Genomic DNA, 20,440 nt, shown 5'->3' on the forward strand with positions numbered 1-20,440 from the left:
CATTTTGTTAATGTGCTTTGTATAATTATATATTTGTAAAGTGTATTCACCTGAGTCTAATGAGGGAGAATTTTTTTTTTTTTTCTCCAGCTGGCTCTTTTCATTTTACTGCAGAGATATTGCCGGAGCATGACATAAAAGATTCATTTCAAAAAGTGATTCTGAGAAAATATGGAAGCTGTGACCTTAATAATTTACATTTAAAGAAAGACAACCAAAGTGTGGGTAATTGCAAGGGGCAGAAAAGCAGTTATAATGGCCTTCATCAATGTTTTTCAACTACCCATAGCAAAACCTGTCATTGTAATAAATTTGGCAGCGATTGCCAGTTGTGCTCAATCTTCACTGAAAATAAGGAAATTTTTAGCAGAGAGAAATGCTACAAGTGTGAAGAATGTGGCAAAGACTGTAGGTTGTTCTCAGATTTTACTAGACATAAGAAAGTTCATACTGCAGAGAGATGCTACAAATGTGAAGAATGTGGCAAACCCTTTAAAAAGTTTTCAAACCTTACTGAACATAAGAGAGTTCATACTGGAGAGAAACCTTACAAATGTGAAGGATGTGGCAAAACCTTTACCTGCTCCTCAACCCTTGTTAAACACAAGAGAAATCATACTGGAGACAGACCCTACAAATGTGAAGAATGTGGCAAAGCCTTTAAGTGCTTCTCAGACCTTACTAATCATAAGAGAATTCATACTGGAGAGAAACCCTACAAATGTGAAGAATGTAACAAAGCCTATAGGTGGTTCTCAGACCTTGCTAAACATAAGATAATTCATACTGGAGAGAAACCCTACAAATGTAATGAATGTGGAAAAGCTTTTAAGTGGTTCTCGGCCCTTAGTAAACATAAGAGAATTCATACTGGAGAGAAACCCTACATCTGTGAAGAATGTGGCAAAGCCTTTACCCGCTCCTCCACCCTTTTTAACCACAAGAGAATTCATATGGAAGAGAGACCTTATAAATGTGAAGAATGTGGCAAGACCTTCAAGTGCTTCTCAGACCTGACTAATCATAAGAGAATTCACACTGGAGAAAAACCCTACAAATGTGAAGAATGTGGCAAAGCATCGAGCTGGTTCTCACACCTCATCAGACATAAGAGAATTCATACTAGAGAGAAACTCCACAAGTGTTAAAAACGTGGAAAAGCCTTTAACAAGTCCTCATACCGTGTTCAACATCAGAAATTTAATACTGAACAAATGCAGTATAAATGTAATAACGATGGAAGAACATTTATCATCTTAGAGGGTCTCTAAGAACTTTATGTGTTGCTTATGTGTTGGGTGCATATATAGCCCTTTGCTATTATGTAATGCCCTTCTTTTTTTTTTTTTTTAATCTATGTTAATTTCAAGTCTGTTTTGTCAGAAACTAGGATTGCAACCCCTGCTTTTCCTGTTTTCTATTTGCTTGGTAGACTTTTCTTTTTCCCCTTATTTTGAGCTTATTTGAGATGGCTGTCTTGATTAAAGCATACTGTTAGATCTTGATTCTTTATTCAGCTTGCCATCTGTGTTTTAATTTGGTTATTTAGCCCATACATGTTTAAGGTTAGTATTCATATGTGTGGATTTGATTCTGTTATTAGAATCTTAGCTGGCTATTTTGCACATTTGTTTATGTGGTTGCCTTATAGTGTCTGCAGTTTGTATACTTTAGTGTGCTTTTGTAGTGACTGGTAATAGTCTTTCTTATTTAATGCTTTCTTCGGAAGCTCTTGTAAGACAGATCTTGTGGTAACAGATTTTCTCAGCATTTGCTTATCTGAATAGGATCATATATATTTTTTAATTCTGAAGCTTACCTTGGTCAGATGTGAAATTCTGTGTTGGAATTCTTTTTTTAAGAATGTTGAATATTGGCCCCTAATCTCTTTTGACTTGTAGGATTTCAGCTGAAAGGTTCGTTGTTTTTCTGATGGGCTTCTTTTAGAGGTGACCTGTCCTATTTTTCTGTAGCTGCCTTTTAACATATTTTTTCTTTCATTTTGACCTTGGAGAATCTCATGATTATGTGTCTTGAGGATGACCTTCTCATGGGGTATCTTACTGGGGTTCTCCACGTTTCCTGCATTTGAATATTGGCCTCTCTAGGTTGGGGAAGTTCTCGTGGATGTTATCCTGAAATATGTATTTCGAGTTGTTTTCATTCTCCCCATCGCTTTCAGGCAATCTCTTGCATCATGGATTTGGTTTCTTTACATAATCCCATATTTCTTAGAGGTTTTGTTCATTCTTCTTTTCTTTTTTCACTATTCTTGTCTGTCTTATTTCAGAAAGTCAGTCTTGAAGCTCTTGAGATTCTTTCCTCTGCTTGGCCTCTTCTGCTGTTAATATTTGTGATTACATGATAAAGGTTTTGTATTGTGTTTTCCAGTTCTATCGGGTTGGCCACATTTTTCTCTACACTGGCTGTTTTTTCTGTCAGTTCCTGCAATGTTTTCCGTTCCTTGCATTGGGTTGCAACTTAACTTTTGTAACTCAGTGAAGTTTGTTTCTATCCATATTCTGAATTCTACTTCTGTCATCTTAAGCCTTGCTGGAAACGTAATTTGGTCATTTGGATAAAAATAGTCACTCTGGCTTTTTGTGTTTTTATCTTTGCACTGATTTTGTCTTGTCTTTGTGGGCATATCTTTAAGGTTGCTGACCTTTGAATGGGTTTTTTTTTTTTTTTTTTTTTTTTTTTTTTTGGTAATCCTATTTGATGGTCTTGAGTATTTGATTGTGGTATAAGATGGATGCAGCCAACAGGCTTTGTTCCTGGCAGTTTTGTTTTGTTTTGGTGGTGGTGGGGGGCGGGCAGTGCCCAGCTCACAACTCAGAGGCTGCATACTCTAACTCCGGGGGACTTGTATTGAGCCCCAACTGTGTTCTCTGGCTCCTTGAGATTTGGAGTTTGCGATTCTGTGGAACCAAGGTGCCACAGCTGGAGCAGAGTGCTAGTGGATATGGGGTTTCTGCCTGTCTTTGGCATTCACCTCACTGGCAGGAGCAAAGCAGCTGGGAGGGGAGTGGGGGATACCTGCTGGAGACTGTGTACTGTTGCACTTAAAGGTGGTGTTGGTATAGGGGAGGATGCTGGCCAGCGAAGGTTTTGATGCCTTCTCTGTGTCCCCCAAGAAGGAGTGATTGTTCAGAGTGTGGGAAGATACCCTGTTCTCCACACAGTGTTAGCACAAAGGCAGGAGTGGAGTTTTCTGGCTCTCTGCCCACCAAAGCTTCATCTACAGTGGCAGTTGCTGGGGGTGGCAGGGGCATATTGCATTTCCATTTGCTGGTGGGGCAAGCAAAGCCAAACCTGCCTTTGCAGACATCTGCCAGCAAAGAAATATGGGGAGTTGCTATGGTCTCGGGGGAAGCTGGAGTGTGGGGAAGAAGCGTGGGCTGGTGCAGTCATAGGGGCTGCCTTGCTGGAGCTTCTCATGGGTCAGGCATGGCCCACCAGTGCAGATGCTGTGGTATGAGCTTCCAGGGTACCTGAGACTGCCCTGTGAGCAGCTGTGGCCAGACTGGGGCCCTGGGAGAGACCAGCAGTCCAAGGAGTGCGCAGTTGGACCAGCTGCTTCTGATTTGCAAGACCATCCTGCAGAAATTAGGCCCAACAGTTCCCCTAGGGCTGAAGTCTCTTATGGGAGAAAGTTGAGCCTGGAGAAATGGCCGTCGCTGGCCACACTTTACTACAGATGCTCTTGCACCAAATCCTCTGGGTACCATGTGAGCTGGCTTGCTGCCCCATCTCTTTGCTTGTCTTCTGGGGGCTGCATCTTAGAGAGATGTAGGTCAGCAATCACTCAGTGCAGCCAGCCCAGGATGGAGGATCTGTACTTTTGGCCAAGTTAGGGGTTCACTGTCTGGTGAGGAGCAGTGGGTAGTTTGTGGGACCCATGGAGGATGGACTGGCCTCCTCTCCTTGGGTAAACTGCAGGTTGTTTGAGGTGTGAATAAGGCACTTAGGGTTTTGGATTTTTCATGAGTCTGAGGGTGGCAAGGACAGTTGTACTGCAGAGGCCCCTGGAGGCTCTGTCCAGGGAGTTGCTATGTTGCTACTGGCTCAATAGCTCTGGCAATGATTGGCTAGTGGCCCAGGCCTGGAGAACCTGCCTCATGAGAATATATGAGAACAGGTACTCACGTAACAGTCTGATGACTTCTGAAGGGCTGCTGCAGTATGCTGGGTGTCCACTGCAGTTTCTAGTCTCCTCAGATGTTCCAGTACCGGAAGTTATCACCACTGAATGCTGCAAAACAGCAACAATGGCAGCATGCCCTTTTCTCTGAGAGCTGCATCCCAGGGAGGTACAGACCTGTTTCCAACCCAAAAGCACCTGTAGGAAGTAGCTGGAAAGCCCCTGTTGAAGGTCTTACCCAGTGAGGAAAACATGATTGGGGACCCCCTCAAGAAAGCAGTCTAACCGCATTTTTGTAGGACAACTCTGCTGTTCAGAGGTACCACTTCCACCCCCAGTTTATTTGGATTCTCCAAAGCCAGAAGGCTGCAAGAGCTAACACACAAACAGCAAAAATGGCAACTCACTCTTCCTTCTAGGAACTATATCACAAAGAGGTTTCAAAACTCCATCCACCAAAGAGCGCTGGTGGTGGTAGCTGGAGACCCTCATTGGGAAGTACTTTCCAGTGAGAAGGAATGAAACTGGGGACCTGCTTTAACAGGCAGTCTGGTCTTGTCTTTTTAGAGCACCTGTACTGTGCTAGGAGATCCTTTCTGCCCCCAGTCAGCTTGGGCTCTTCAATGCCTGAAGGCTGGAATGGCTAAGTTGCCCAAGCAGCAAAGATGGTGACCCACTCCTCTTTCTGGTAGCTCCATCCCAGGGAGGTGCAGTGCTGCTACCAATGGTTGGCTGGAATCTAAGCCAGTAGGTCTTACTGTGTGAGGCATTGTAGAAGTGGGTCCTACAGACCATCACTACTCAGCCCCCTGGATTCTGCCTCTTTCCTATGAGTATGTACAGGGGTGTAAACTCCTGCTTTGCTCAAGTTGCAGCTGCTTTTTCTGGAAGCCTGGAAAGCCAGTATCTAAAGCTCTTGAATTTGCACAGGCCTGAGTAGCTGCTCTGCTAAGACTCCATGTAGCTCTGTGTGTTAAACTGAAGGCCTTGGTGAAGTGGGTCCATGAGAGTATCTCCTCACCTGAAGGTTGCGAAGATCTGTGGGAGAATTGTGCGTTCCCAGGGTCACACATACACTCACTGCTTTACTGGGTGGGGAGGTTCCCTTGGCTCCACGTTGTTCCCAGGTGGCCCACTGTCCTGCCTTTCTTTACTCCATTCTCCATAAGTTGTTTCTTTGATTATTCCCAATGCAAGTACCTGGATGTTTCAGTTGCAGGTGCTGTATTTGTGTATACCTTGCATTCCTCTCTATGAGAACTACACAGTCTAGCTGCTTCTAGTCAGCAGTCTCGATCACTTTTCTCTAAAAGGAACCTACTTTTTTATATTAAAAGGATTCAGTATTTTTTCAAAAGCAAATATTGATGTAATTTAATTCTTACATTTGATGCTATGTCTTCATTTCTAGAATTTATGTGAAAACATGGTCAATGATTGCTGCACCAGAGTTATGAGAGGTTCTTCTCTATTAGATGGACAGATTTATATACTTTCCCATGGAAGATTAAGTAAACTGAAATCTAAGATACATGAAGAAATCCTAAGTGGAAAGGCCACTTAGTAGTTTACAGCGGTGTCGTAAGTGACAGGATGATAGGAGTGTGGTAAGTGATCAGGATAATCTGCTTAGTAAGAGAAACAATTTGAATTTTAGAAGGAAATTGCTTTACCATTTGCAAATTAAGGTTATTAAAATACAGTGAATTTCAAAATGCCTTTTTAATGACAACGTGTGAACTTAATTTGTTTTAATAAACCAAAATTGTTGTTACTGTGTTAAGGCTATTTTACACTGAATATGTATCTTGCCACTGATGATAATTTATCCCATCTTAACCCAAGGTTATAGGTAACAATATACTGTTGGGTAACAGTGGAATAACATCTCTAGTGATCCCTTTGTCAGTGGTCTTTAACTTAAAATAATTTAGAGAATATGGTTTCTATAACTTACATTTTTGTTTTGTTGTAACTACAGGTTATTATGATGGTTGTAACAAAGATTATGAGTATAGTGGAGCTATATGTTTCTGAATTCTGAACAACTATTTACAAAATTTTATCCTACTTTTTTCTGTTGAACATGACTTCTCTGGTCTGCTAAACACATACAGACCTTTAATTTTGTTTTACATGGATTTAAATATACAAATATATCACTATGAAATAAACTTTAGGTGTAACAGATTTATAGAGAAAGTAATCGTATTTGTTTATGGTTGTGTACCTACTTTGAGAAGAAAAGAAAAATATTAGAGTGAAATAGATAATTTTACAAGCTTTGATCAGTTACCAGCAAACCAGAAACTTCAAAGATTTTGAAAGCAAATCTGTTTTCTCTGCTGTGTATTAAATTCATTTATCTAAAATGTTATTGCTCCTGGCTTAGAATCATCTTGTGCAAATTCTAATTTTTTGTTGTTTGTTTGTTTGCCTATTGCTCACCATAGACATAATATGTAATTTTCTTTTCGTCTAATTTCATAAAACATTCTTTGTATAATCCCCTCAGAGATTATGAAAGTGACTTTGATAATATTTAATGGTGTTCACAAAATAATTTTTCACATGTGAATAATTTCATAGTGCATGTATTGTATGTTTAGTATATTTTATATTTTGTTTCAATTAGAGAATGCTATTTAATCCAATTTTTGTTTAGTTATTGTTCATTTTACTTTATAAAATTGACATAATTGAGTTTATTAAATTTATTGAGCCAGTTTGTTGAAGTAAACAGTTGAATGTTTCATAAGTTATCAGGTCTTTTTGGCATATACATGAAGTAAACAAAGACAATACTAGCTATGTAACAGAAGCTACATAATTAGAAGTAAATATTCTTTTTGAAATTAGCCTGTGGTCTCAGGTGAAAAATGGAAAGTATCTGTAGTAAAAACAATGACATTAATTCTGCATATGAAGAGAGCATAATTGTACCCATGTTGCACAGTTGACTCTCACAATTGAAACAAGATGAAGAGATGGACATTTTAGCAAAACTAAGTGAAAACCTTGTAAAATTTTCAGATTATGTTTCTACATTTAAACATCTACTGGGGGAGGTAGTGGGCAATTCTATGCAGTCAAACCTGGAATTGCTGACACGTATTAAGAGTGTGCACCACAGGTATTGAAACCTAAAATACTCTGAACTCTTTTCATATAGATTAACAAAATATAAAATATGGTTTTAGGGCCAGGCGCGGTGGCTCACGCCTGTAATCCCAGCACTTTGGGAGGCCGAGGCAGGCGGATCACGCGGTCAGGAGATCGAGACCATCCTGGCAAACATGGTGAAACCCCGTTTCTACTAAAAATACAAAAAATTAGCCGGGCGTGGTGGCGGGCGCCTGTAGTCCCAGCCTCTCAGGAGGCTGAGGCAGGAGAATGGCGTAAACCCGGGAGGCAGAGCTTGCAGTGAGCCGAGATCGCGCCACTGCACTCCAGCCTAGGCGACAGAGTGAGACTCCGTCTCCAAAAAATATATATATATAGGATTTTAGTCATCCTCCTCTATATTCTGGCTTAGACAGAACTATTTCAAGTAGATTTAATTCTAGATCTTTTTTTTTTTCTTTTTTTGAGATGGAATCTCGCTCTGTCACCCAAGCTGGTGTGCAGTGGCGTGATCTCTGCTCGCTGCAACCTCCGCCTCCTAGGTTCAAGCAGTTCTCCTGCCTCACCCTCCTGAATAGCTGAGACTACTGGTGCCCACCACCAGGCCCAGCTAATTTTTTGTATTTTTGGTAGAGATGGGGTTTCACCGTGTTAGCCAGGATGGTCTTGATCTCCTGACCTCATGATCCACCCACCTCAGCCTTCCAAAGTGCTGGGAATACATGTGTGAGCCACCGCACCTGTCCTTGGTTTTAGATCTTGACACAGCACATCCTCAACTTACTGTCTCCGAGGATAGAAAAAGCTGTGTAATGGAAGAACAAAACCAAACGTTTATTACAACCCAAGGAGATTTTATTTCTGCCCTGCTGTCCTGGGCTCTCAGAAGTGTAGTTCTGGCAGACATTACTGGAAGGAGAAGTGGGAAACGATCCTAAATGAAAATTGGGTGTGTGTCAAGACGGTCTTCTTAGGACCTGGCAGGATCAACCTTCAGTTCTGGGTTGATTTGGGGGCAATTGGATGATATATAGAGTGGTTATGCTGCATCAGGTCCTAAAAAAGCCCACTTCTGTCAGTAGTAAAATCCAATAAGATTGGTATTCTTTTGGACTATGAATTTGGTGATTTTTTAAAGTAATGTAAGTGATAGGTTTGTTCTGTATATTTTAATGATTCTTTCACAAGAGCTGTTTGGCCTTATTTCTATACTGAAGCAGATTCTGAACATCTTAAAATCTGTTCATTATCAGATACTGAAAGATAAAGAACAAGTAAATGAATCTGTTTCAGTTTTTTGGGTAATTTAACCAGTAAATTTAATCTTATTTCTTTAATCTTTAAGTTTTACTGCTGAAGGCCAGAATAGATTTTTTTCTCCTAAATTTTTGGCAAGTATAAAGCACGTTCAGAATGTCACTTTCATAGATACTATGAATATCAATTGTCAAGTGTGTTGATTTCTAAGATAAAATATTTGAGAATGAATATTACCTAACTTGTCCAATAAAATGTTAAGTTGCCTATTTTTAAAAAATCTGTCAATTTTGAATTGCATACCTAGCTAAATTTTTTTTAAGATTGAGGGTGAGATGTAAAATAATTTATACAAGTAATATAAACTGTTTACTTAAATTATTTACTTAAAGAAATCTAATTACATTTAAATAAATTGCTGTTACCTGTTAGTATTTGTGTAGTGTATTTTTTTTTAAGTTTTTGCCTCTAAAGCAGGTAACAATTTAAAGAGAATAAAACAAAAATTCAATGATTGGGAGGAAAATAAAAGGTTTGTATGATGACCTAATTAAGATAATGTAAAGGATAAAAATCTTAATATTTGTTTTTACACATTTTTGGGCAAAAGTAACCCTGAGATAGTAATGTGCAGAAAATACTATTAATTATATTCTTGAGACTTACTGACTTTGGCACTTAGAGAACCTTCACCACAGGCCCAGGATTCCCTAGGTATTTCTCATGGAAATGGAGCAGAAGGCCATGTCCACAAACATAAATGGATGCTCACCTTCCATTTAGAGACCAGATGCTCACCTTCCATTTAGAGACCAGTAGGTGCAGGTTGCAGAAAGAGTGGGCCCTTCTTGGAGATTCAGGAAGGGGCTATGGGCACCATCCTAGAAAAGGGGTCTGAAGCTCCATGGAGCCCTCCTGCCTGCAGGAGCCACAGAGGGCCCTGGGTGAGGCCAGCCTAGGTTCTCTGTCCTGTCCCTAGCGCTTGAGTCCTGCCTCACCTGCTAGCTTTTTCCACCAAGAAATAAGGATGGCAACCCCCAGTGCAGCCCCACTAGAGGAAGGATATCAAGAGTGTCAAGGCCCACACCCACCTTGGTACATTAAGTGACTTTTTGGTTAACTAGTCAGTAAGTTAGAGTGGAATGTGCTGCTGCGATCCCCTGAGATCACATTCTAGGAGAAAACCTGGGTGGCACCTGCCTAAGGCTGTACATTGGAGGAAGGATGGTCAGGCCACCTGGGCTTCAGTGAGCATGTGCCCCCAGCCAACCCAGGGAGACATGGGCTTGGCAAGAGCAGGCAATAAGGGTGGCATACAGCAGACATGGTGAGCTGTCAGGTGGGCACAGAGGGGTAGGCAGGAGGAGTCGCTGAGGGGGACTCCTGAACTCAGCCCAGAGATCCCCCAGCTTTTTGAAACACAGGCTGTACCTGGAGCTGCAGAGTGAGCATTGTGCAGTCGCCTGGTAAAAGTGGGGTGAGCAGCCAGTCTTTCATTGCCCATTTTTCTGATGAGCACTTTGAGCCCCCAAAGCCACAAGCCAGGAAGGGCAAAAGCATTGGGCTGAGGCATCACTTTTTTTCTTCACTTGGCTCCTATGAGCCTCAGATCTCCCTGGGCATGCCTTTGAGGAAGAAGATCTGTCTTGTGAATGTAGGCATAGAAGCAGCCAGTCATGTGTGGCGTAAGCTCACCCACAGCCACTTTTGTGGGCCCACCTGGGCCTCCTCACTTCACTGGCCTGTGAAACCCAACTGGAATTCCCGAGTCCAGAATCCACATTTGGTTCTAGAACCAAAGTGTTCAGCACCCAGGCCAGAGCAGAAGTGGGCCTGTTAATCCCACTGCACAAGGCCCAAATCAGAGAACTGGCTTGACTGTTCAGCTGTACCCAGGCAGTGTGTGTACTGTTCCAAGCAGGTCCCGTTCTCTTCCTGCCTCCAATTATTTCACCTGCAACTTATTTATACCAGCTTTTTCTCTACCCCCTCATCCTATGGTTTTTTGAAATTCCCCTGAAGACTGCATGAGCTAAGCTTTAAGGGTCCCAGTACTCTAGCCTACTCAGGCTGTGCCAGGAAGAGAGATCTCTCAACCTACTTTGACTCTTAAGAGTCATGTATAAATAGTACCAACTCTAGCAGGAGGGCTGTCACATACTCAGACTTTGCTGGTCTCCATATCAAAAGATACGTTAGAATGACAAGGAAAATAAGACACAGACCTGGCAGTTCTGCCTTTTAAAGAGCAGCCGCAGCCTGGTCACCTTGAACCACAATTCCAGGGACTGGTTCAGCATGTCCCACCTTGGAAAATGGTGGAACTGGGGCCTCAGAATGTCATGGTCCAATGAAAGTCTGGAAAAGAGGCACCTCAGCAGCCTGTACACACCCAGTCACACCTGTAACGGGAACAGGCCCTACCAACTATGAAGCCATCTCATTAACTTAGACAACTGTACCAGCAATGTGCACACACATCAGGCCTTTAGTAAACTGTCAACCCAATGATTCAAGAAAAAGCAAATACTTTTTTGAATATAGTCTTAGGAAGAAGAACCTCCACTGCCTGAACCAGCCTGTATGATGGATGCAACTGACAGTGTTAACTTGACTCGGGCATACCTGGAGTCTGACCATGTATAAAAAATGCTTCTGAATGTTCAGAGTTTTAAGCTAAAAAATCTAGTAGTGGCCAACCTGGAGATTGTTTTTTATCTATGAGGAACATCTGAGCCCCTGGTCTGTCCCATCCTGTGGCATGGAACATAGGCCACACAGGGAATTGAGGCCATTCCTTTTTTGTTAAATGAAGTCTGACAGGTGAAAGGTTGCTCAGAAAAAAAGTGCTAAATAAAAATGCTATACAAACTGCATGCTTTCTGCAAGTGGGCATGGTTATCCTGCTAAGCCCACTGACACTGGACCTTCTCCCCTCTACGTAAGTCCCCAGTAAAACTCCATATCTCATTCACTGGTTCTGAGTCTCTTCTTTGACATCTTGAACCTGGTGCCATTTCCATGGGAGTCGAATTTGACATAACTTACCCCATAGTGAGGAAGGATTTCCGAGTGCTCAGTGTGCTTCAAAACTCACCAAGGCATCGGCTATAGAAGGATGCAGTTGTTCTCTTTACCACTCTCATCCATCTCATCTTTTCCTTAGATGCACAGTCAGTGGAATACCAAGAAAGATGACTAAGAAACACATCGTGGTCAGAAGCAAGAGTAATGCCAGAATAAGCAGTGACCACTTGGAAAGGAAAAGGGAGCATTTTTCTTTCTCCTGTGGGCAGCCCCCAACTTCTGTCATTACTTTCTGGATTCAGGAATGATTTTTTTTTTTTTTTTTTTTTTTGAGACGGAGTCTCGCTCTGTCGCCCAGGCTGGACCCATGGGCAATCTCGGCTCACTGCAAGCTCCGCCTCCCGGGTTCAATTCTCCTGCCTCAGCCTCCCTTCACCCACAACCTCGCCCGGCTAATTTTTTGTATTTTTAGTAGAGACGGGGTTTCACCGTGGTCTCGATCTTCAGGAATGAAAGCTCATCCTGCCTCTGGAGGACCCATGGGTCCTGAGTGCTAAACACCTTCACTTAATCCTGCAACAAAGCTTTCTCTTGACAAATACGACCTCTGTGATCATGAGCTTCTAAGCAATCTGGACAGTGCACACCCTGAAAACCTATGAAAGGGAGATGAGTAGGTCTGAGGGAAACAATTTCCCACTTTTTCCCTTGGCAAGTTGAAAACAATTATGATGGCAGACTATAACTCCTCATCATGTGAGTTTACAACCAAGGGTTTTTAATCCTAGCTGTGAGAGCTCCAAGTGAAAACCAGAAGTTACTTCACTGCATCTATCAATGCACAACATTTTGTCTATCATACTGAGGAGTCTTCACTGAAGATTTTCCCATTGAACATATAAAGACAGGAAAGGGTAAAATAGCAACTCTATGAAATCGTTAAATAAGATGTAGAAATGTTCATTTTTGCACATATTTGCATGTATATCTACCCAGAAAGCTGACATTTTCATAATAAGTTATACGTCAAGTTAAAAAAAATTTTTTCTCAGCTGGGCACAGTGGCTTACACGTGTAATCCCAGCAGTTTTGGAGGCCAAGGCAGGTGGATCACCTGAGGTCAGGAGTTCGAAACCAGTCTGGCTAACATGGTGAAACGCTATCTTTACTAAAAATGCAAAAAAAAAAAAAAAAAAAAAAAATTAGCTGGGTGTGGTGGCAGACACCTGTAATCCCAGCTACTTGGGAGGCTGAGGCAGGAGAATCATTTGAACCCGGGAGGCGGAGGTTGCAGGTTGCAGTGAGCTGAGATCACGTCACTGCACTCCAGCCTGGGCGACAGAGCAAGACTCCATCTCAAAAAACAAAAAAAACTTCTTTTATAACAAAGAAAAGACACATATGGTCCAAACATGCCCTGCTGCAGTGGAGTGGGTGTGGCCCTCTCCTGGGAAAGAAGTCAGTGCCCTGGATTATGTGTGAGGGATCCATTGGGACACACAGAGGCAGAGTCTTGGCCTAGCAACACTAAGACTTGCAGCGGGCTTCAGAAAGCAGCAGAAATGGCCCATGACACTGAATGCTAGATGGGCCTGTAACAATGAAAGATCTGCCCAGGGATCTTAGCAATCCTGCTGGGAGGCCCTGACTATACCCTGGGTTGGAGACTCCTGGGGTAGAGTGGCTGCCAGAGAGCCTCAGCAAACGAGTCTTGACCACTATGGCTAAGCCAATCTAAAATAGCTCATCCCTTCTGTTTTACAAAGCAAAATATAGAAAAATAAAGTGAAACAAATGAAATCAAGAGAACGAAAATGAAATATAAAGATAAATTTAAAGTAATTAAGAAATAGTAAGGACAAACTGAAATAAAGAAAAATAAACAAATGTGATTAAGATCAGTGAAAAATAAAATGAAGATGAAGATAATAAATACAATAAAATCAAGAGAAATAAATGGAATAATTTGCAACAAAATAAGAAAATTTTAAGAATTAGAAAAATGAAAAAAATGTGGAGAAAAATAATAGGGGATATGAATGGAAATAAAAGAAACAAAAAAATTAAATAAAACATTACAAGCAAGAATTCTAGAAAATTTGAAATGAGAATGTAATGAGAAAAAAGAAAAATAGAAATAAAATTAATAGAAAAAAATGAAAGTAAATAAAAAATAAAGAAAAAATAAAGATAAAGGCAAATGCAAAGGGAAATAAAAGGTTAAAAAGAAAAATAAGACCTGGGAATAATCTACAAAACATTTCACCCAACAATAGCATAATACATAATATTTCTAATTGCGTATGGCACGTGTACTAAGATAGGCAAACTTCTAAGCTAGAATGCAAGTTTTAGCATAAACAAATGGTAATCATAAAAAGTATTTCTGACTACAATGAAATATAACTGGAAATTAAAAACCAAAAGAAAACTAGCATGCCTGCATATATGTGAAAACTTAACAAAATTATTTGGCATACTATTTTTCAAGAATTAGAATGTGCAAGTTTCTTTAGATGTTAATGATATTCAAAATGATCTACAAATCAATGAGATCTCTTTCAAAAAAACCAATGGAACTTTTTGAAGCAGTACTAAAATATTCTAAAATGTTTGAATCAATATTTAGCTGTGTCACGCAGGCTGGAGTGCAGTGTCATAATCATGGCTTACTGTAGCCTTGACCTCTCAAGCTCAATTGATTTTTTCACCTCAGCCTTACAAGTAACTGGGACTGCAGGTGCATGCCACCAGGCTCAGCAAGTTTTTGTATTTTTTGTAGAAACAGGGTTTCACCATATTGCCCAGGCTGGTCTCAAACTCCTGGGCTCAAGCAATCCACCTGCCTTGGCTTCCCAAAGCTCTGGGATCACAGGAGTGAGCCACCAAAATATTGCCCTATAATTTCTGTAAACACTCAAAAAAAACCACAAGTAGCCAAACAACCTGGAAATAAATAATAAACTCAGAGGCGTAATTCTTTTTTTGTTTAAAAATATGTTGCAAATTTACAGTAATCAAAATACTGTGGTGTTGGCATAAAGACAGAAAAATGTTGAAACAGATAAAAGAAGCCACATGCATATACTAAGCTTATCTTAAATGAGGGTTCCAAATTCTCATGTTGCAGAACTTTCTCCTTCAGCAAAATTGGGTTCTTGTCACATGACTAGGAAAGATTAGGCTCAGGGACACTCTGAAGGATGAGGAGTAGAGTTGATTGGGTTAAAAACCGGAAAAAGAAAAAAAAAAAACCCTCAACAGAGTGAGTCGGAGTCCTGTTTACAGGCTCCACCTCCTAGACTGATGAACACCAGACCATCACACAGAAACTGAAGAGGCCAGGCTCATCCTCCCTGCACAAGGAGTAAACTTTCCACGACTCCACTCCCTTCCTCCAGTGTGCAGGTGGACATTATTCAGAGAGAATCAGTTAGAAAAAGGCAGGCTTCATCTGGGACCAGCAGTCTGATTTTTTAGCCTTCAGACTGTTTTAGGCTTGAAGATGGGGTTTCGCCCAGGACCCTTGGCTGTTTTCTAACTCTGTTATTTCCCTCTCTAAAGAAGTACATCTAATTGCTGTTAGAATCAAAATAAAGATGAGGACAAAAAACACTTTTAACTGCTTCCTGCTGACAGGGGGCACTGTTTTGGAAAAATGGCAGTCAGATCTCCCTAAGAGGCCTATCTAAGTGTCCTCTATGAAAGGGGCCGTTGTCCAAGGCTGTGGTTGTGTGACTGTTTGAAGTTTGGTAGCCTGAAGGTGGGAAGAATCAAACTGGGTTATTAAAAAGCATGTATTAAAACAAAACAGGGAAGGTGGCAAGGACAGCTAAAAAATTCCAAGGTATTTTACCAGTTTGCATAGGGAGAGGGGGGCCAAAAGCCCAACTGGGGAAAAAAAGAAAAAAAAATCCTTTTACCCTTTTGCCAGCATGTCAGGCTTCTGGGTTCTTTTGTTCTGAGTCCATCCCAAGCCACTCAGTCTAAGGTTTGGGAAATTAATTCTTCCAAGCTTGGAGGATGCATCTGAGGGGACTGCCCCATAGTATGAAGACATGATTACCTATCTGTAAAGAGAAGACAGAGGAGATAAAAGGAAAAAAGCATGTTTTCAAAGGAGTCCCAAGGGTTCAGGATGCATTTGAAAAGGGTATAGACTGAAGATGAATGAATGGCTACTCATCTAGGAAGAGAGGAGCAGGTGTCCCTGGTTCCTTTTTCGTCCTAGCAAATACCCAGGGTATGTTGACAGAAGAAAGAATGTTCTCTTTTCCCCTTCCATCCTTGTATCCCCAAGTCCCAGTGATTGTGACAGGGTGCCACCCATGGGTGTCCAAGCAGCTTTCACCCCGGTTAACAGGGAGGCCTAGGGGGGTGGAAATATTTGCTCTTACCCTATCTCTCCTGCTGTCTGTGGTTCTGGAGTTGACTAGACCTCATTTATTCCACAGATCGTTGCATGATCTTTATCTATGAAATGGGAGGCTTGGCTTAATCGGCTGGAATTAGTCTTGCTCGTTTGCACTGTGCCTTTTAACCTCCATTATCATCTGCCTGTGGATTTCTCAGATCCCATATTCTTTCCTAGGGCTTCAACCTGAAGCTTAGAATTGAGGTTGGGACAAAACTATGTCTCAGAGGATTGCATAGACTCCTTATGAGCTGAATGCTAAGATGAAGCTATGGAATTGAGTCCTTTTTCCACAAGGGAGAGAAAAGAATGTCTTTTGACACACCCAGATAACTAGTGGCTGTAGTTATGCTTACTGAGATTGGGATGGGCACCCAATTTATACCCATCACTCTGCAGGATTTGCAGGATAATTGCCCAGAAATAGAATATTAATCCAGATTTTTACATTACCCATCCCTTTTTGTTTCTTCTGAGCTACAGTTGAAGATCACTAGTTGGTTCACAGGAATAAACAGGGTTGATCTAAAATGTAGGCAAAAACTCAAAACTAATGAGTTTAGAATTTAATGACAAATGTATAATAAGTTTTGAAACATAATCTTTATCCAGTCCTCTTTTCTGTTAAAAACAAATCATGATAGGACTAAGTTATTTGTGAAATAAACTTCAGTCTTATACTTGGCCTGATTATTTGCATAAAGTGCAGCAAGTATAATTATTTTTACATAGGTCTTTTACATTGGCTTTGATGGAACTCTGTTCCACAAGAAATTTTAGATAGGACTTTCTAAAGTCAAGCCCAGCCATGGGTTTGTACTATGAAATACTTATGAGTTGGGTGATCCTCTCCTCTTGAGGTCCCAAGATAAACTTGGGGCTCCTGGGCCTATCAGAAAGTGTGATTCTTTACTTACCACAGATCAGGAACCCTGCACAAGGACTGAATAATTGAGGTGTGAGGCCAGTTTTTCCAACGGGCTTTTATTGGCTCTACAAGTTGAGCTTGATTCCATAAAGGGAAGCATACCTGATGCAAACAGCCATATTGCCATAGGTTAAGAATACTCACATTATTTTTCAAATTCTGGAGAAGCCAGGCAGAGAGACAAACATGCTCCAAATTTTGTTCACAGGAGTGCACCTTAGTCAAATATTAAAGGCTGTAAATAAGCTCAAAATAAGTTTCCTTGATGCTGGTAAACAATACAATGATCAGTAATGTTACAAGCAAAAGTCAGCAAGATTACTTCAGTTTTCTATTAGTCCAGTCCATTCAGTTAACTCTTGTTTAATATTCATGAACATTTTAGCTCTTCATGAGTCCTGTACATTTTTCCTATATTCCAATGTCACAAGCTCCAAGTTATCAGAAGCATGCATTTGAGAGCACCTGTCAAAGTTCTATAGCTGATTAAAAACCATTTTTTTGAAAAAAATCAAAACAAGACAACAATTGTCTGTGTATAACAAAATGTCCAGGGTAGTTACAGTCAGAAACATGATTGACAAAAAATTTTGGTTATTTCTGTGGTTTACAATAACTTAACAACCTTAATTGTGGTATAGCATATACTTCAGACATTAGAATTTTAGAAATCCCATACAATTTTGGAACATGTATTAGTATTATTCACCACAATATAATCTAAAGAATATTGAACACCATTTTGGCAATTCTATGTAACTAAACCTGTCATATAATCCTATTTACTTCTCTTGTGGATACTCCAGGAGCCCTCTTTAGCATCCAAAAGCCAGGAATTAGGAAAGACAATTTTGTAACTAGAGTTTGATTTTCAGAAGGATGTTACTTGTTAGGGGTTTAAAACACTTGATGTTATGAATAAAATTTCAGATTACTATAAATTATTTAACCAAAATGATGGCTTAGAAATGTAAAAAGCAAAAACCTTTCATAATTCTTCACAAATTTTGCTAAAGAGCAGATTAGTGCCTTAAGAGTACCTTGTTGTGCTTTTATGTCAATGCTAAATTTATAAAAAACCCTTTTTGAATTTAATTAATGTTCACACACAATTTTTTGGCAACATTTATTTTTACAATCCTTCTACAACTTGTTTGAACTTTTAGCTTTATCTTATGTAATTCAAAACAATTGTTTGACTCTAGGCAATAATTTATATTTCCATGCCTTCTTACAATATTTTATTTAAAACACATTTGACTGTTCTTACACACCTTGTATGTAAATCTACTTCCAGTGGTTTCAATTACATGTTACAATGGTAACGTCTAGCAATTTTTACTTTAATGTAAAACCAGGTAAATTGTTTTAATTATGTGCTAGGTGCAGCCAAGGGTTTGGCTGCTTTCAGCATAATTAAGGGTGTGGTTAATTCCATTTGTCTTCAGGTCTTACCAATTGTGAAGCAAAGTTGAACTGTTCTAAAAAAACAAAAAAGCAGTTTATAACCTTAAAACATATAGCAAACTTAGTATCTGACCTGCATAATTTAGTTCACCTACTCGTATATTGATGACATTTGTGTTTTGCCAATAATCTTTAAGGCTGTTTTTATTTCTCAAAGAGTAACAGTCATGTGAACGAAAAGGTACACAGCTTTTATCTTCCCTTCAAAAAATATTTTATCCAAGTGCTTATGATTCTTTAAATAAATTTATTAGAGCTCTTTTTTGTAGACATCACACACACAACACATACACAACTACACAGACAGGCAGAAGAAAACCCAGTCACCATAAGGTTTTTAATTTGCCAATTTCCTGATTGAATTACTGGCCTCTCATGCATGCATTAGAGTGGCAAGAAAAAATAAAGAAAAAGAATTCAGTTGACTGAGAAAAAAACCTTTTCCCAGCAAAACAAGATCCCAGAAGAGAAAAACATAAAGGTTTTTAAAATATACCTATAATTTGGATATCAACTTTTAATTAAGTTGAGCACTCTTTAAGAAAATCCTGTTAAATTCTTTATTACCTGACTCTAGCAGTGCCAAGCAGCCAGTATTTCTGGCTTTCAAACTTTATCAAAGGTAACTTACCAGGTGCTCAGTGGAAAAAAAAATTGAGGCAGTTTGTGAAGGGGAAGAGAATCTGCAAATGGCAAAAGTTACATGCTGATAGGAAACCAGAAGGGACTCATTCCTTAAATGGCAGAGACCAAAACAAAACATTGCCACGTGGTTACAGGTCATGCTCCTGAAAACATAAAACAAGATAGAGGCCTACAGCAAAATTTCCTAACAACCATAGAGAATGACGTACAAAGCACACCAGATTGGCCATAGCTCAAGACCAACCTCACAAATACCCTTTCACTTAAAACTGCAAAAAATGTAAGCAGTGATTGTTGAAGTCCTAGCCCAGCCAAACTTTTTCTAAGAAGAAGAAGAAAAAGCCTGTTGCTTAAAAGTAAACTGCTGAGAGTGTGAATAAAAGGGGGGAAAAAATGGGCAGGGAAGAAAATTTTCATTCTTAGGAAAATGGATTCCTTCAACAGAGGGAAAAAGCTTAATTGTTGTTGGATGAGGCTGGATCCCTTGGCCGGTGAAGGGGAAGACACCATGAATGCCTGGCATTTTCCAGCCCAGAGGAGACAGGGATGAGGAGCCGCTATTCACCTGTCTATCCCACATGTGCCTGGGGCTGTTGGGGTGGTGTGGTGCACAGTTTCCTCTACCCTTGGAGAAGTCCAAGGATGAAAATGCTTACAAGCAAAGGAGAAAAAGATTTTTGGTTTACATCTTACCCTTCCTCAAGCCCCACATTTAGACACCGAAATATTGTAGAACTTTTTCCTTCATCTAAAACTAGAATCTTATCACATGAACAGGAATGAATGGGCTAACAGTCACACTGAAGGGTGAGGAGTAAAGTTTATTGGGCAAAAAGGAAAAAGAAAAAAAAAAACTGTCAGCAAAATGAGAGAGACTCCTGTTAACAGGCCCCCTCCTCACATATTGACAAACAGCAGGTCACCACATAGCAACTGAAGAGTCCAGGCTCCTCCCTTGCCAAAAGGTGTGAATTTCTATGGCTCCAACTTCTTTTCCCAGTGCACAGGTGGAAATTATTCAGAGAGAAACAATCAGGAAAGGGTGGGCTTCATCCGAAACCAGCAGTCCAGTTTTTCAGCCTTCTTACTGTTTTAGGCTTGAAGGTGGAGTTTCGCCCAGGACCGTTGACTGTCCCCTGTCTCTATCACTCAAAATGAGAAAGGAACAGTCTTTTTAACAAATGGGTTGGAGAATACTGAACGTCCAAATGATAAAAAATAAAGGTAAACTTTACCACAAGTGTGAACTTAGAATGAAGTAAGACTTATTTTTTATAGCTATGGTAAATAATATTTTCTTGAATTTTTTTTCAGATGGCTTCTTCTTCTCATGTAAAAATGCTCCTAGTAATTTTTGTATGTTAATTTGGTATTCTGCCACTTTACTGAATTTCTTTATTAATTCTAAAGATTTTTAGTGTAGTATTTAACTTTT

At 40.1% G+C, this 20,440-nt stretch overlaps 1 protein-coding gene across 1 annotated transcript in view; it reads left to right on the forward strand.

Annotated features, from left to right (window-relative positions):
- The window catches only part of ZNF736 (zinc finger protein 736), a 51,019-nt gene extending 42,064 nt beyond the window's left edge, over positions 1–8,955 (forward strand). The window contains exon 4 of the mRNA XM_050783502.1: positions 91–8,955. Coding sequence (XP_050639459.1) covers positions 91–1,148 — 1,058 coding nt within the window. The 3' untranslated portion in view covers positions 1,149–8,955. The remainder of the gene's footprint in view (positions 1–90) is intronic.
- Positions 8,956–20,440: the final 11,485 nt, after the last annotated feature.

Source organism: Macaca thibetana, chromosome 3 (assembly GCF_024542745.1).
Source record: "Macaca thibetana thibetana isolate TM-01 chromosome 3, ASM2454274v1, whole genome shotgun sequence".
In the NCBI taxonomy this organism is placed as follows: domain Eukaryota; kingdom Metazoa; phylum Chordata; class Mammalia; order Primates; family Cercopithecidae; genus Macaca; species Macaca thibetana.